We start from the raw sequence: 16515 nt of genomic DNA, 5'->3' as shown, positions 1-16515 counted from the left end.
CACAAAGCAAACAAAGAGGAAATCAGAGAAAATAGGAATTTTTGTGAGCGGCTGATTTTTTATTTTTTTTACAGCAGAGGCATTACAAGGAATCCTGTCGACGAGTGTTCCATCCTCATAGGCCCTTGCACCTGTGTAGGGATGTGATTTGGACTGTGACTGATGTTTTTATTTTGTTTTTGTATTGTGTATATTTTTTCCCGTTTCCCGCAAGGGATTATTTTTCTCGTTCACTACCTATACAGTTGGTGGCGGCATGCACCTTTTACATTTGTTTGTGGACTGCCATAATACCAGAGAAGAAGAAGTTAGTTTAGGTAGTCTCATTCATTCATTATAACCCTGGCAGTCATTCTGAATGCAGATTGTGGAAATCCATTCAGCCTCGATTCCTATAGGAATTAAACATCACTTTGCAAACCAGCATGTGACTTGATGCTGGTTTTGCTTTAGCTTATGCTGGTCACCAGTGTCAAAAACACAGCAATGGCTGGTCACCAGCGAAAACACAACGAAGGCTGTACACCAGTGAAATCACATGAAAGCTGGTCACCAGCGAAAACACAACAAAGGCTGGTCTGCCAGTATAACCAGCTAGACCATGCTGGTCAGATCAGCATGACCAACTAGACCATACTGGTCTACCAACATGATGGTCATCCAGCTTCACAGAAAGGAGTTTTAGTGTGTTGACAGTAGGACAGAGACAGCACAGTTGCGGGTCATTTAAGTGGACAATTAGCATGTTTAATTCAAACAAAAGCCTGCACCCACACCGGCAGTCAGCGGAAGATTACTTTATGCTTTGAATGGTGTTTTTTTTTTACAGTGTTACCATAAATATACTGTGGAGATTACTTTTTAGTCTCTCTTGACAAACAGATTATTTATCTCAACAAGATGCGCTGGTTAAATGAAGGTTACATTTAAAAAAGTTACAAGTGTAACCCAGCTTTGAAAGTTAACCATGTCATTCAGGTCAAGTCTCCTTTGTTCTTTAGAAGGCTGTGTGTTTAGTTTGACCACAACTTAAAACGACACTACTTTAACACAGTAGCCACATCTCACGTCACAGGAAATGCACTGGTGGTTCCATATAAAATCATCTGCTCACCCACACGTCAGAATTAGCAAGCCATGTTTCCAACATGACAATTTATACTACTGGTAAATGCTACGCTTCGGAAACACTGTTCGACACAAAACATGCTGGTTTGTGAGCGGTTATTCGCACTCATCTTTTCATAGAGGTAGGTTAAAAGGTTATTTATTGACTATACGTATTAATGTGGCCATGAAAAAAAAAGTCTCACCGAGCTTAGCTTCTGTTTGCTAGCCTATTAATTCTGATAGTGTATGCAACCAAGCTTTTCAGGTCTATAAAATATATAATACAAGAAAATAAATACATTTACTTATATATATCTATATATATATAAGTACTTATATATGAGTTGCTCTTGTCTTTTCATAGTTTCCTTTATACTGTATAGCATTGGGATAGTGCAACCCTGTCTTATTTTCCTCACTCTTGTCCTCTTCTCCCCTCTTTCTTTCCTTTATCCCTCTCCCTGTAGATTTGGGTTGTTTTGGTCTCCTCTCGGGAGCATCGACACAAGTAAAGAGCTCAGACAATGTGGTCTATGCTGTGATCACATGGGGTACCTGCCTATCTCCTATCAGTGTGCGTGTGTGAGTGTGTGTGGGCTTGGGGGGCGAGGGGTCAACTGCATGTTTTCATACCTTTCTGTGATGAGTGTGCAGTCCTCACCTCCGTGTGCGAACTAATTGCCTACTTAACAGGACAACGAAAAGTCATCACACACGCATTTCCAATTGGAATGTCATTAATTCATCCTCCTCATCGTCTTCCACTTCCTCCTTGTCCTAACCTCACCTCTGACCCCCTTCCCTGTGTCTCCCAGATGACGGTGAGGCAGTGAGCAGCTCCTATGAGTCCTACGATGAGGAGGAAGTGACCAAGGGGAAGTCGTCATTGTCGGCGCAGCACCAGTGGCCGTCCACCGAGGCGTCCATCGAGCTGATGAAGGACGTGCGCATCTGCGCCTTCCTCTGGAGGAAGAAGTGGCTGGGCCAGTGGGCCAAGCAGCTGTGTGTCATTCGAGAACATCGCTTCCTGGTGGGTTGTAGGACTTAGACGGTTTAGATTGTCCCTACCACACACACACACACACACACACACACACACACACACACACACACACACACACACACGGAAATACAGTAAGAGGAGAAAAAGAGGGAGAACGAGGGTGACATGGAGCTATAGCCACTAACTACACAGCCATGCTCATAAACCACCAACATTACGCTCTTGTCAAGTGAGGTGCCTTATCGTGTGTGGGGGACTACGTTCACATACTATTTGTAGGCGCTATAGTGAAAATAGCTCCACTTTTACATATACACAAATACTCAACCAATTTTGAAATGGAAAGTGCTCTCCTCTCTTTAGTAAGAATATGGTGCCTGACAGACTATCTACAGTGACATGAGGTAGCTATTTGTTTATGTAGTGTCATTTTAGGTGCGGGGTTCAGAAACGAGAGTGCAGTAATATATAACAAGTAATCTAACAATTCCACAACAACTACCTAATACACACAAATCTAAGTAAAGGGATGGAATAAGAATATATATATACACGTAAATATATGGATGAGCGATGACCGAGTGGCATAGGCAAGATGCAATAGATGGTATAAAATACAGTATATACATATGGGATGAGTAATGCAAGATATGTAAACATTATTAAAGTGTCATTTTTGAAGTGACTAGTGATCTATTTATTAAAGTGGCTAATGATTTCAAGTCTGTATGTACAGTGGGGAGAACAAGTATTTGATACACTGACGATTTTGCAGGTTTTCCTACTTACAAAGCATGTAGAGGTCTGTAATTTTTATCATAGGTACACTTCAACTGTGAGAGAAGGAATCTAAAACAAAAATCCAGAAAATCACATTGTATGATTTTTAAGTAATTAATTTGCATTTTATTGCATGACATAAGTATTTGATACATCAGCAAAGCAGAACTTAATATTTGGTACAGAAACCTTAGTTTGCAATTACAGAGATCATACGTTTCCTGTAGTTCTTGACCAGGTTTGCACACACTGCAGCAGGGATTTTGGCCCAGTCCTCCATACAGACCTTCTCCAGATCCTTCAGGTTTCGGGGCTGTCGCTGGGCAATACGGACTTTCGGCTCCCTCCAAAGATTTTCTATTGGGTTCAGGTCTGGAGACTGGCTAGGCCACTCCAGGACCTTGAGATGCTTCTTACGGAGCCACTCCTTAGTTGCCCTGGCTGTGTGTTTCGGGTCGTTGTCATGCTGGAAGACCCAGCCACGACCCATCTTCAATGCTCTTACTGAGGGAAGGAGGTTGTTGGTCAAGATCTCGCGATACATGGCCCCATCCATCCTCCCCTCAATACGGTGCAGTCGTCCTGTCCCCTTTGGAGAAAAGCATCCCCAAAGAATGATGTTTCCACCTCCATGCTTCACGGTTGGGATGGTGTTCTTGGGGTTGTACTCATCCTTCTATTCCTCCAAACACGGCGAGTGGAGTTTAGAGCAAAAAGCTCTATTTTTGTCTCATCAGACCACATGACCTTCTCCCATTCCTCCTCTGGATCATCCAGATGGTCATTGGCAAACTTCAGACGGGCCTGGACATGCGCTGGCTTGAGCAGGGGGACCTTGCGTGCGCTGCAGGATTTTAATTCATGACGGCGTAGTGTGTTACTAATGGTTTTCTTTGAGACTGTGGTCCCAGCTCTCTTCAGGTCATTGACCAGGTCCTGCCGTGTAGTTCTGGGCTGATCCCTCACATTCCTCATGATCATTGATGCCCCACGAGGTGAGATCTTGCATGGAGCCCCAGACCGGGTGATTGACCGTCATCTTGAACTTCTTCCATTTTCTAATAATTGTGCCAACAGTTGTTGCCTTCTCACCAAGCTGCTTGCCTATTGTCCTGTAGCCCATCCCAGCCTTGTACAGGTCTACAATTTATCCCTGATGTCCTTACACAGCTCTCTGGTCTTGGCCATTGTGGAGAGGTTGGAGTCTGTTTGATTGAGTGTGTGGACAGGTGTCTTTTATACAGGTAACGAGTTCAAACAGGTGCAGTTAATACAGGTAATGAGTGGAGAACAGGAGGACTTCTTAAAGAAAAACTAACAGGTCTGTGAGAGCCGGAATTCTTACTGGTTGGTAGGTGATCAAATACTTATGTCATGCAATAAAATGCAAATTAATTACTTAAAAATCATACAATGTGATTTTCTTGATTTTTGTTTTAGATTCCGTCTCTCACAGTTGAAGTGTACCTATGATAAAAATGACAGACCTCTACATGCTTTGTAAGTAGGAAAATCTGCAAAATCGGCAGTGTATCAAATACTTGTTCTCCCCACTGTAGGCAGCAGCCTCTCTGTGTTAGTGACGGCTGTTTAACAGTCTGATGGCCTTGAGAAGCTATTTTTCAGTCTCTCGGTCCCAGCTTTGATGCACCTGTGCTGACCTCGCCTTTTGGATGGTAGCGGGATGAACAGGCAGTGGCTCAGGTGGTTGTTGTCCTTGAAGATCTTTTTGGCTTTCCTGTGACAACGGGTGCTGTAGGTGTCCTGGAAGGCTGGTAGTTTGTCCCCGGTGATGCGTTGTGCAGACCGCACCACCCTCTGGAGAGCCCTGCGGTTGTGGACGGTGCAGTTGCCGTAGCAGGCTGTGATACAGCCCGACAGGATTCTCTCAATTGTGCATCTGTAAAAGTTTGTAAGGGTTTTAGGTAACAAGCCAAATTTCTACATACATCCTGTTTGAGTTTCTGCCTATTGGACGGAAGGAGCAAAATGGATTCAGGTCCGTATGTACTCCAAGTTCCAGTTGTTGGTGAGGATGAGAAATGTGTCCTTGGCACCCTCCAGCCAGTGTCTTCACTCCTCTAATGCCAACTTCACCACCAGGAGCTCCCGTAAGTGACGTCATAGTTCATCTCTGCAGGAGACAGTTTCTTTGCGTAGTATGCACATGGATACAATTTCTGTGGGTTAACTTGGCGCTGGGACACGACCACCCCCACACCCACTTCTGAGGTGTCCACCTCCACCACTAAGGGCAGCATAGGATCTGGGTGTTTCAGCAACGGGGCGGAGGTGAAATGCCCCTTCAGTAGGCGGAAGGCCTCATCGGCTGCAGGACTCTACACCAACTTACGGGGATCACCCTTGAGGAGAGGTAGTGGAGCTGAAGTTCTTAATGAAGCGGTGGTAGAAGTTGGCAAACCCCAAAAACCGTTGTTGCCCCTTTACGGTGGTTGGGACTGGCTCAACCATCCATCTCTCCCTGTGGCCTGATCCGGTATCCCAAGGAGACAGCGACCTGATGGAACTGGCACTTTTCCGCTTTCATACCACATACCACCTGGCGCACGAGCATGTCCCGGAACACCTTGTTTTTACGAAAGACTGAAACACAGACGGAGCATTGGCTAATCCGTAAGGTATCACCTAGTACTCGTAGTGCCCAGACATCGTGCTGAAGGCCGTTTTCCATTCATCCCGGATCAATTTGTAGGCACTCCACAGGTCCAGTTTTGAAAAAGAAAAAAAAGGGCCCCGCAAAGCTGTTCAATAGTGGCCGGCACCAACGGGAGAAGGTAGCGGTACTTGGTAGTGATGGAATTGAGGCCTCTGTAAACAATGCACGGACGTAGACCTCCATCCTTTTTGGTCACGAAGAAGAAGCCTGCCAACGCAAGGGAGGTGGATGGGCGGATGAAACCCTGTTGGAGAGCCTCCTGGATGTACTCCATGGCGACAGATGATCACGGGGCCGCTGCTCTGCCCCTGTGGACCTCGAGTTGGGACGCCGCTGAAGCTTGTGCCCCTCCTGGTCGCAATAGGATCAGAGCCCCAGCTGTTTCAGGTTACGCTGCTCTGCTGCTGGGAGGTGTGTGGCCCCTACCTACATGGGTTCAGGAGGAGGGGGGCGCTGGCGCTCCCGAAGAAGGTTGTCCAGGCACGCCAACTCTGTCTGGACCTACTCACGCAGTCCTCTTCAGAATAGGGTGCGGAGTGCCGGCTCATTCCATCCGCTAGAGGCTGCTACGGTCCAGCAGGTGAGGGTGTACTCTGCAGTGGTCTGGGCACCCTGCCGGAGTTGGAGTAGTCACTCACCTCCCTCTCTGCCCTCCGGTGGATGGTCGAAGACCGCCCTGAATAGAGCCATGAACCTCTCGTAGGAACCCAGCTCTCCCAGATGGCCGTAGCCCACTCCATCACCCGCCCGGTCAGCAGGGACAGTCGGGCATCGTTGACCTGGGCGGAGTGCTGGGTAGGCTGGGGGGCTGGCTCGCTGGGATGACTCGTGGTAGGAGGCCCTCCGCTAGTTGGAGGTGAATCCTCTCGGGTGGTGTCGAGCCGGTGGAGGACCCGGAGGACCTCATCCATAGCCGCACCCAGTTGTGCCAGCTGATTGTGGTGTAGGTGGCCCTGTTCGCCGACGGTCTAGGAGATGTCTTTCTCTTCTGCTTCTTCCATATAGAGAGGCAGTATTCTGTAACGAATATGCTGGGAGTCAGGAAGCAGGTGTAGAAGGTGAGTTTAATGATAAGAATAAGGCAGATAAGCAGAACAGGAGACGGACTAAACGTCACCAAAACCAATACTGCCTCAGGACTGAGGCTACTGAGGGCTAAATAAAGGGACAGTAATCAAGGTGATGATGAGGTCCAGGTGTGGGTAACGATGGGGAGCAGGTGTGCGTAATGATGGTTGCCAGAACCGGTGGTTAGTAGACCGGCCACGTCGAGTGCTGGAGCGGGGAGCAGGAGTAGGCATGGCACAATGAAACCCACAACCTTAATGCACTAACCAGGCTCCAACCCAATGTTTCTCAGTCCATTCCAGGAGGACACCCTGAGTGAGCACATTTGTGTTATAGCCCCACACTAACACACCTGATTCTACTTATCAACTAATAGCAAGCACTTGAATCATGTATAGTGCCTTCAGAAAGTATTCATACCACTTTGACTTATTCCACCTTGTGTTATGTTACAGCAATTACAGCTGTGAGTCTTTCTGGGTACGTCTCTAAGAGCTTTCCACACCTGGGTTGTGCAACATTAGCTCATTATTATTTTCAAAATTCTTCAAGCTCTGTCAAATTGGTTGTTGATCATTGTTAGTCAACCATTTCAGATCTTGCCATAGATTTTCAAGTAGATTTAAGTCAAAACTGTAACTCAGCCACTCTCGTTCTTGGTAAGCAACTCCAGTGTAGATTTGGCCTTGTTGTTTTAGGTAAATGAGTATCCCAGTGTCTGGTGGAAAGCAGACTGAACCAGGTTTTCCTATAGGGTTTTGCCTGTGCTTCAGTTTCTTTTGTAACCTGAAAAACTCCCCAGTCCTTAATGATTGCAAGCATACCCATAACATGATGCAGTCACCACTATGATTGAAAATATGGAGAGTGGTACTCAGTAATGTGTTGTATTGGATTTGCCACAAATGTAACGCTTTGTATTCAGCACAAAAAATGTATTGCTTTGCCAGATTGTTTGCGGTATTACTTTAATGCCTTGTTGCAAACAGGATGCATGTTTTGGAATATTTGTATTCTGTACAGGCTTCGTTCTTTTCACTCTGTCAATTAAGTTAGTATTGTGGAGTAACTACAATGTTGTTGATCCATCCTCAGTTTAACATTATGGGGTATTGTGTGTAGGCCAGTGACAAAACATATCAATTTAATCAATTTTAAAGTCAGGCTGTAACACAAAGAAATGTGGAAAAAGTCAATGGGAGTGAATACTTTCTAAAGGCACTGTATGTTAGTGCTGGGCTAGGACAAAAATATGCACCTCCCTGGAATGAGTTGAGAGACAATTTAACCCATTTTTAAACAACTAAGCCATATTTCCATCACCAACCACTGTACCCTCTTGGTGTTCCAATAGTGCTACAAGAGCTCCAAGGAGCAGATGCCGCTGCTGGACGTGAGCCTGCTGGGCTGCAGCGTGGTCTACAAGGAGAAGCAGCCCAAGAGGAAGGAGCACAAGCTGAAGATCATACCCATGGGAGGAGAGGCCATCGTTCTGGGCCTGCAGAGCAAGGAGCAGACAGAGCAGTGGCTCAAGGTATAGGGACTGGAGATGGAGAGACTAATGGTGGGGGTTGGAGTCAGACTGCATTGTTGTCACCGCAGTGTTGGAGTCAATTCCATTTTAATTCAGTCAATCCAGGTAGTAAACAGAATTTCCAATTTACATTTTCACAATTTGCTTTTCAACGAGGAAAAGTAGAATATCTGTTGATTTCCTGAATTAAAATAGAATAAATCCCCAACCCTGATAGTTACAATAATGTCAATGATGATAATGGATTGGATTGATATATAGCTTTTCCAGATGCTTAAAAAGGGAAGGGGGCACATACCTATTGGTCTTGTTTCCTTGTCACCCCCATCAGGTGATCCAGGAAATCAGCCCTAAACCAGCAGAGGGCTCTGAGATGCAGCACTTTGTGTCCGACTCCTCACGACTCATCTGCACTAAGGTAGAACACCATCAATAGAACACAATTAATTTTATTTACTGGTAGTTATGGCTATTGGGTGAGATTGGTTATAGTCTCTCATGGACAGACACACATAACATAACTGGTATCGTAGCGTATGTCAACAGACTGTGGGATGCGATGAATAACATGGAACTTTGATACAATGCGCAGATTTTCCGTCACCGATCATTTGGTGTTCGCATCTTTAACATTTAATAAAGGAAGGGACATACAGTTCCTTCAGAAAGTGTTTATACCCCTTGACGTATTCCACATTTTGTTGTTACAGCCTGAATTAAAAATGGGTTAAAAGTCACCATTCGCCTCATGTGAAATCCCTGAGAGGTTTCCTTCCTCTCCGGCAACTGAATTAGGAAGGATGCCTGTATCTTTGTAGTGACTGGGTGTATTGATACACCATCCAAAGTGTAATTAATAACTTCACCATGCGCAAAGAGATATTATAAACTGGGTGGTTCAAGCCCTGAATGCTGATTGGCTGACAGCCATGGTATATCAGACCGTATACCACGGGTATGACAAAATTTGCTGCTCAAAATTTGCTGCTCTAAACAAAATTTGAGAGAAGTAAGCTGTTTGTGCATATTGAAAATGTCTGGGATCTTTTATTTCAGCTCTTGAAACATGGGACCAACACTTTACATGTTGCATTTATATTTTTGTTCAGTGTTGAAATTAGGCTCCTTGGGGGTTTGTGGTTTTTACCCATCTACCAATAGGTGCCCTTCTTGGAAAAATATCCATAGTCTTTGTGGTTGATTCTGTGTTTGAAATTAACTGCTTGACTGAGGGACCTTACAAGATAATTGTATGTGTGGAGTACAGAGATGAGGTAGTCATTATTGCACAAAGAGTGAGTAAATGCAATGTATTACGTGAATTATTAAGCACATTTTTACTACTGAATGTATTTAGTCTTGCTATGACAAGGGGTTGAATACTTATTGACTCGAGACATTTCAGCTTTTCATGTTTAATTAATTTGTAAAAAATAAAAAATTGGTGAAAACAATTCCACTTTCACGTTATGGGGTATTGTGTGTAGGCCAGTGGAAAACAAAATCTAAATTTAATCAATTTTAAATTCAGGTTGTAACAACAAAATGTGGAAAAAGTCAAGGGGTATGAATACTTGCAAGTAAATTGCAAATAGAGGGGGCTGGAGCTACCACCCTGCTTCCGCTCCATGTTCTAATATATTTTCTAACACTACCCCCAGAACTTAATCAAGCAACTGATTCAATTACTCAAAATTTTAGTTCTGGGTTTCCGAGATTAGATTGGTTATAGCTTGGTTATATGTTAAAGTTCCAAAGCTGCTGTCAAACAAGGTTTTATCTGACTAGTGTAAGTACAAGTAACTATTTCATAATGCGGCAGGAATGGATTGAAAAACACAATCAATTGTCAATCATGCTTCACAAGAGTTGTGTACAATTGTTTATGTTTGAGTAGAGTCTGTGTGTGTACGGTAAGTGTGTGTGTGATTAAGTTGTGTGTGTGTATAGTAAATGTGTGTGTGGTGGTCTCTATACGCAGGGGGAGCTCAGTGAGAGATACTCAGTTACTTCTGAAAGTGGCAGCAGCACAGACAGCCACGCTGAGACCCTTGAAACTAAAGATGGTGAGTAACGTCTCAGCTCTGATCCTCACCAATTATGGGGAAGTTGCCACTAGAGGCTTGATGTTAGGATTGGGAGAGAAGAAGCTGATCCATCCTAGATCTGTACCTAGGGAACGCTTCCCCCCAGAGTGATCCTAACTGGAGGAGTTCTCTTATAATCATGTTAGGTTTTATGGGGATTACTCAAACATGGGTTTTTATTCACTTTCATGCTGGGTTGACCCAGCAGCTGGGTCTTTTTTAATGCAATCCATAGGTTATTTTTAGGAGGTGTGGCCTATTAGGGGAATTGTTTCATATAGTTATTTTTGGCCACCCGTGACAATACATGTCATTCTTGTTCATCATGTTAAGTTTGTGCAATGCAAATATAAATGTTCATAGAATATTTCAATTTTTTTAAATTAATAACATAGAAATTTACATTATTGTAACAAAGTGGTAACTATCCCAACATTGGGCTATGCATAGGCTCTTGAAGAACCCATTAAAGCTACAAAAGTATCAGTGTTCAACCTTAACATGTGATAACAATACAACAGAACAGATGAACCAGAATGACATTTATAATCATCGGTGGCCAAAAACAACTATCTGAAAGCCACACCCCTACTAAGCCAAGCCTCCAGTCTTCTGATCTGAGCTGCTGGGTCATATCTCAAGAACTCAGTATCAGTAACCCAGCCTCAACAACCCAACCTTGCTCTTTTAAAGATAATAACCCAACTAATTGACCCAATGCCTGCAACCCAGCAGTTGGACCATCCAAACAACACAGAATTTTCTTTAATGTACCCTTACTCTTAAATTGAAGACAGTAATGATAACATTACTAAGTGGCAATTGTAAAGTAAAGTAGCTAGGTTTCCATCCAATTGGTCAGAGATTGTAATGTGAATATTCTAAAATCCACATAAAAACAAATTTCCCCACATTTAGTTTTTTGCCCTAGCACTACACAGCTGATTCAAATAATGAAAGCTTGATGATGAGTTGGATATTTGAATCAGCTGTGTAATGCTAGGGCAAAAATCTAAATATGCACCCGGGGGGGGGGGGTGCCCCAGGACAGAGTTTGGGAAACCGTGCTCTAGACATCAGCTCGCAGATACAGTGCAGGTATAGCCTAATACATGATGAGATTATTATGAATGAAAGAGACAGATTTTTATTTGTCAAACGGTAGCCAAGCATCGATCATCATGTCACCAGAATAAGACCCTCAATATCTATCACCCTGTACTTTCACCACCCTGTGAAGTTCGTCATAATTTATTTAACCTAGTAAACTGCATGCTTTCCCGAGTCGCAGTGAAAAGACCACACAACATATCATGGTGTGACTCCAAGTTTACTTTGATATGATGGTTATTATATCAATATTCGCATGATGGTTATTGGTTATTTCTCGCATAATTAATTTTCCATACACAAAAAGAGCCCACCTTGTCTAGCGTATTTTGTTTTGTCGACATTCGGAAAGTTTACTGCCAAATTTGCTGTTTCCATCAGGCCTGTTGCAAAAATGTTTATCCGACATGTACTTTACATCGCATAAAAAGGTTCGATGTAAACCTGATTAAAGTAGCTAAGTGCTTTCTTGAGCCAATCGATTTTGGGAGATTGACGATTATGAATATATAAATATACTCTTGTAAAGATCTTAACACAATTTACAGTGTAGCATGCATATTTTGTCTAGTACACTCTGAACTAGAGGTCGCCCGATTATGATTTTTCAATACCGATATCGATTATTGGAGGACAAAAAAAGCCGATACCGATTAATCGGCCGATTTATTTAAAAAAAAAATATGTATATATATATATATATATCATACACACACACACACACACACACATTTTTGTAATAATGACAATTGCAACAATACTGAATGAACAATGAACACTTTTATTTTAAATATAATACATAAATACACACACACACACACAGCTCTGAAGTGACAATGATACTGAAGAGTCTGCTTAGGAGACAAATACTCTCAACTGTTTGAATAAAAATAGAGTTTAAGTTACCTGTGATGAATGTTGAAAACAAAAACCTTAATTTCTATATGCAGGAAATCCTATTTTAATAATGGGCATGGTAAGCATTGACAACCAAAGTGCGAGTCATAATTCCCATGACACCTAGCAAAATCTGAAAAGCGGTTCCTACATTTATTGCATAGGATATTTTTAGATTCACTTAAAATAAGGTCTGTGTTTCGTGTAGGCTTACACCGCCAATTTTATAACTGTGTAGATATCCATAGGACAAGGTAACTCTGATCAATATTGGCTAAATATAAGCGAAGATAAAAAAAATTGTAGAGTGGATTTATGAAAATATGTTGACAAACGTTACCTTATCCTAGTGAGATTTACACGGGTATCAAAACGCAGAGGCGGTTTAAGCCTGCACGAAACACAGACCTTATTTTAAGTAGATCAAGACATTCTCTATGGAAGACATGAACGGTAAAATAACGAAGGAACCCCTTTCAAATTCAGCCGCAAGTTATTACAGGAATTATAACGCGTCGACTATTTCTCTCTAAACCATATACCTTTGGCTAATCTGGAAACTATCACCTCAAACAAAACGTTTATTCCGTTCTGTATTTTATCCAACGGGTGGCATCCATGAGTCTAACTATTCCTGTTACATTGCACAACCTTCAATGTTATGTCATAATTAGTTCGCAAAGAGCCAGACTGTTGCATATATCCTGACTCTGCGTGCAATGAACGCAAGACAAATGACACAATTTCACCTGGTTAATATTGCCTGCTAACCTGGATGTTTTTTAGCTAAATATGCAGGTTTAAAATATATACTTGTGTATTGATTTTAAGAAAGGCATTGATGTTTATGGTTAAGTACACATTGGAGCGATGACAGTCATTGATTGATTGTTTTTTATAAAATAAGTTTAATGCTAGCTAGCAACTTACCTTAGCTTACTGCATTTGCGTAACAGGCAGGCTCCTCGTGGAGTGCAATGTAATCAGGTGTTAGAGCATTGGACTAGTTAACTGCAAGGTTGCAAGATTGGATCCCCCGAGCTGACACGGTTAAAAATCTGTCGTTCTGCCCCTAAACGAGGCAGGACGTTCCTAGGCCGTCATTGAAAATAAGAATGTGTTCTTAACTGACTTTCCTAGTTAAATAAAGATTAAATAAAGGTGTAAAAAAAATAAAAAATTTATCGGCGCCCAAAAATACCGAATTCCGATTGTTATGAAAACTTGAAATCGGCCCCGATTAATCGGTCGACCTCTACTCTGAACGGTAGGTGACATTTTTTGTAAGAGTAACTCTTCAGTTATGTTTCACTCGAGGTGTTATCATAAGTTTTACTTTTGAGTTACTGGAAAACTTAAATTAAACACAGTCTCAAATAGCCTGCTGTCACTTTTAATAGCCGGTCAACCACACACATTTCAGCAAATAAACACCTGTTTCAAATAATCTTAGGGTCTAAATTATTTGGTTACCATGAATTACCATATTTTTTTAAATGAGGTTTAATGTTTGATTTGCTACATTAAATAATTCAGTAATTCAAACAAATGATGGCAATCATCCATTTTTATCACCAATATGAAACTGCTAGCCATTGGCTGCTAACAGCTGATAAATGCTAGCTAACTGGCAAGCACAAAAACAGTCAACAACTTCGGGAGTACAGAACTGCCAGAAATTGTCTGATCGCCCTCTAGTGGCCAAAGTATGAAAATGCCAAAAATGCACTGTCTTAGAGGAGAATAATTATTCTGTCAAGGAAAAGTTCATTTTTTATTGTTTTAATAGAGGCAATAATAACACGTTAGGGCAGGAAATTAAGAAATGTATTAACATTCTGGAAGTGAACGTTGGAATGAAACAATTACCTATGCGAATGAAATAAGACGCCTGGCTCAAATAGAAGCCTGTCTCTCAGCGCCTGTTGTGTTCAGTGATATAAGCAAATAAATGCCCGGGCTATTAATTTAAGTTTTACGTTATGTTTCCATGATTAGACTGAGGACAACACAGCAACTGTCACTACTAGGGGTTTAAAGTTCAGGAATTTTAGAATGGTCAATTTTAATTGGTTGTTATTGGTTTCAGTCACCTTCTTTAGTAAGTGATTTGAGAGAATATAGCAGTCTTGTGGATGAACTTGCGTCACTCCCATTGACATCAATCCAACCACATAATGTAATGCTCTGCTTAACCTTGTTCTTGATTGTTTACAGAAGTAATTGCTTGTTGGGTCTCTTGGTTTAGAACCTTTTTCTGCCTTCATCCTTTACAGTGAGGAAGAAATACAGTGCAGGCCTGAAGTTCAGTAACTTAATGAACATTGGCAAGAAGAAGACCTCTTCCTTAGACAGTCCGGAGAAATGTGTCGACACCTCAGGTGAGTGGAGATGGCCCCTAGAGCTAGGCAAATCAGCCATTACCCTGTTAACATACAGTACAGTCAAAGTCACTAGAAAGGATTCAAGCAAACCACAATGCAGTGCGATATCGGCACGTTGCGCTTTGTTTGAATCCAGACCTATCTCCTTTTCACTTTCTTTTTCTTGTCTCCTTATTCACCTGCTCTTTGTCTCTGTCATTCCGTCTTCTCTATCTGGCCTTCACTTTCCTTTCCCCTCCTTCTTTCCTTTCAATTTGTTGAACTTTATTGGCATGAAATGACATTTTTCCAAGGGTTGGCTGAAGATATCGGAGGATGGGCTCAATGTAATGGCTGCAATGAAAGTAATGGAACAGTATCAAACACATGGAAACCACATAGAAAACATGTATTTTATGTGTTTGATTCATTTCCATCTATTCTATTCCAGTGATTACGATGATCCTATCCTCCTATACCTCTACCCGCCAGCCTCCTCTAAATCTTACATTGTCAAAGCAAACAGAAGCCCGTTTGCAACGAAGAGGCAGAACTTAATGCGCAGCTGTGTATAAGCGCTGGATTTCTTAAAACACTACTAACAGGAGATTATATGCACCTGCATGTTAAAACAAAATTGTTTGTGACTGAAAACCCAGACTAAACCAGCAGATCAGTTGATCTCATGTTGTTACCGTGTCAAGCGAGTCTGATACCAGACAGCTGTGTCTAGGTTCTCTACTCCTGCCCCACAAAAAGTTTTGACCTATCGGTAACATTGAAAATCGCAAGGCTGGAAATTCATAATAAATACTTATTGTATTTTCATACAAACATTTAATCTCGAATTTCAACTTAATTAGAATATAATTTGTGTCATTTGAAATACTTTTATCAGACTATGATTTAATGAAAACAGAGATATTAACTGAATCATGATTGGCTGTTTATGGTTACAAATTTTAGATGTGGACAGTTCAGAGATATTTATTTTTCAACCCTTGATAAGAAAGTACCAATACTGTATTAAGACAAGTTGTTATTAATGTATTACATGAATTGGAAATGAAAAATGAAGTACACCAATATGTGTTTTCCAAGGTAAATTGCCATTGTAGATTTGCCGTGGTTGTAAACTAGACGCTGGGAGTTGGGACTTGGGAAGTCCAGGTGGTGAGTTTAATAATAAACTAAACATGGAAATATACAAGGAACAAGAGTAGCATACGGACATGAAACAACATCAATACTGCCTGGTAGGAATCAGACTTGTGGACGTCTACAATTATTTTTCTGAAGTCTTGGCTGATTTCTTTTGATTTTCCCATGATGTCAAGCAAAGAGCATAGAGGCACTGAGTTTGAAGGTAGGCCTTGAAATACATCCACAGGTACACCTTCGGTTGACTCAAATGATGTCAATTAGCCTATCAGAAGCTTCTAAAGCAATGACATCATTTTCTGGAATTTTCCAAGCTGTTTAAAGGCACAGTCAACTTAGTGTATGTTAACGTCTGACCCACTGGAATTGTGATACAGTGAATTATAAGTGAAATAATCTGTCTGTAAACAATTGTTGGAAAAATTACTTGTGTCATGCACAAAGTAGCTGTCCTAAACGACTTGCCAAAACTAGTTTGTTAACAAGAAATTTGTGGAGTGGTTGAAAAACGAGTTTTAATGACTCCAACCTAAGTGTATGTAAACTTCCGACTTCAACTGTAGATAACTCACTCTTAATCGTCTCAAAGAGTAGGTTTTATTTTTACCAATTCATACAATGTTGCCAGCAACCAGGACTTAAAGTATCCACCAGAGCTTGAAAATATATTGAAAAATGTTGCCAGCAACCAGGACTTAAAGTTAACACTCACATCAGCTTTACAG

The 16515-nt window shown here is 41.8% G+C and overlaps 1 protein-coding gene across 3 annotated transcripts in view; it reads left to right on the top strand.

Moving 5' to 3' along the window:
- The window catches only part of afap1l2 (actin filament associated protein 1-like 2), a 157477-nt gene that overhangs the window by 102739 nt on the left and 38223 nt on the right, over positions 1-16515 (top strand). For all 3 annotated transcript variants that reach the window (XR_011673920.1, XM_071391066.1, XM_071391065.1), the window contains exons 6-10: positions 1926-2140; positions 7993-8172; positions 8504-8590; positions 10154-10238; positions 14543-14647. Coding sequence is in view for 2 of the 3 variants with exons in the window: in XM_071391066.1 (XP_071247167.1) it covers positions 1926-2140; positions 7993-8172; positions 8504-8590; positions 10154-10238; positions 14543-14647 (672 nt within the window). In the remaining variant the exon portion in view is untranslated. The remainder of the gene's footprint in view (positions 1-1925; positions 2141-7992; positions 8173-8503; positions 8591-10153; positions 10239-14542; positions 14648-16515) is intronic.

Source organism: Salvelinus alpinus, chromosome 3, assembly GCF_045679555.1.
Source record: "Salvelinus alpinus chromosome 3, SLU_Salpinus.1, whole genome shotgun sequence".
Lineage (NCBI taxonomy): Eukaryota > Metazoa > Chordata > Actinopteri > Salmoniformes > Salmonidae > Salvelinus > Salvelinus alpinus.
This window is presented reverse-complemented; position numbering and strand designations above follow the sequence as displayed.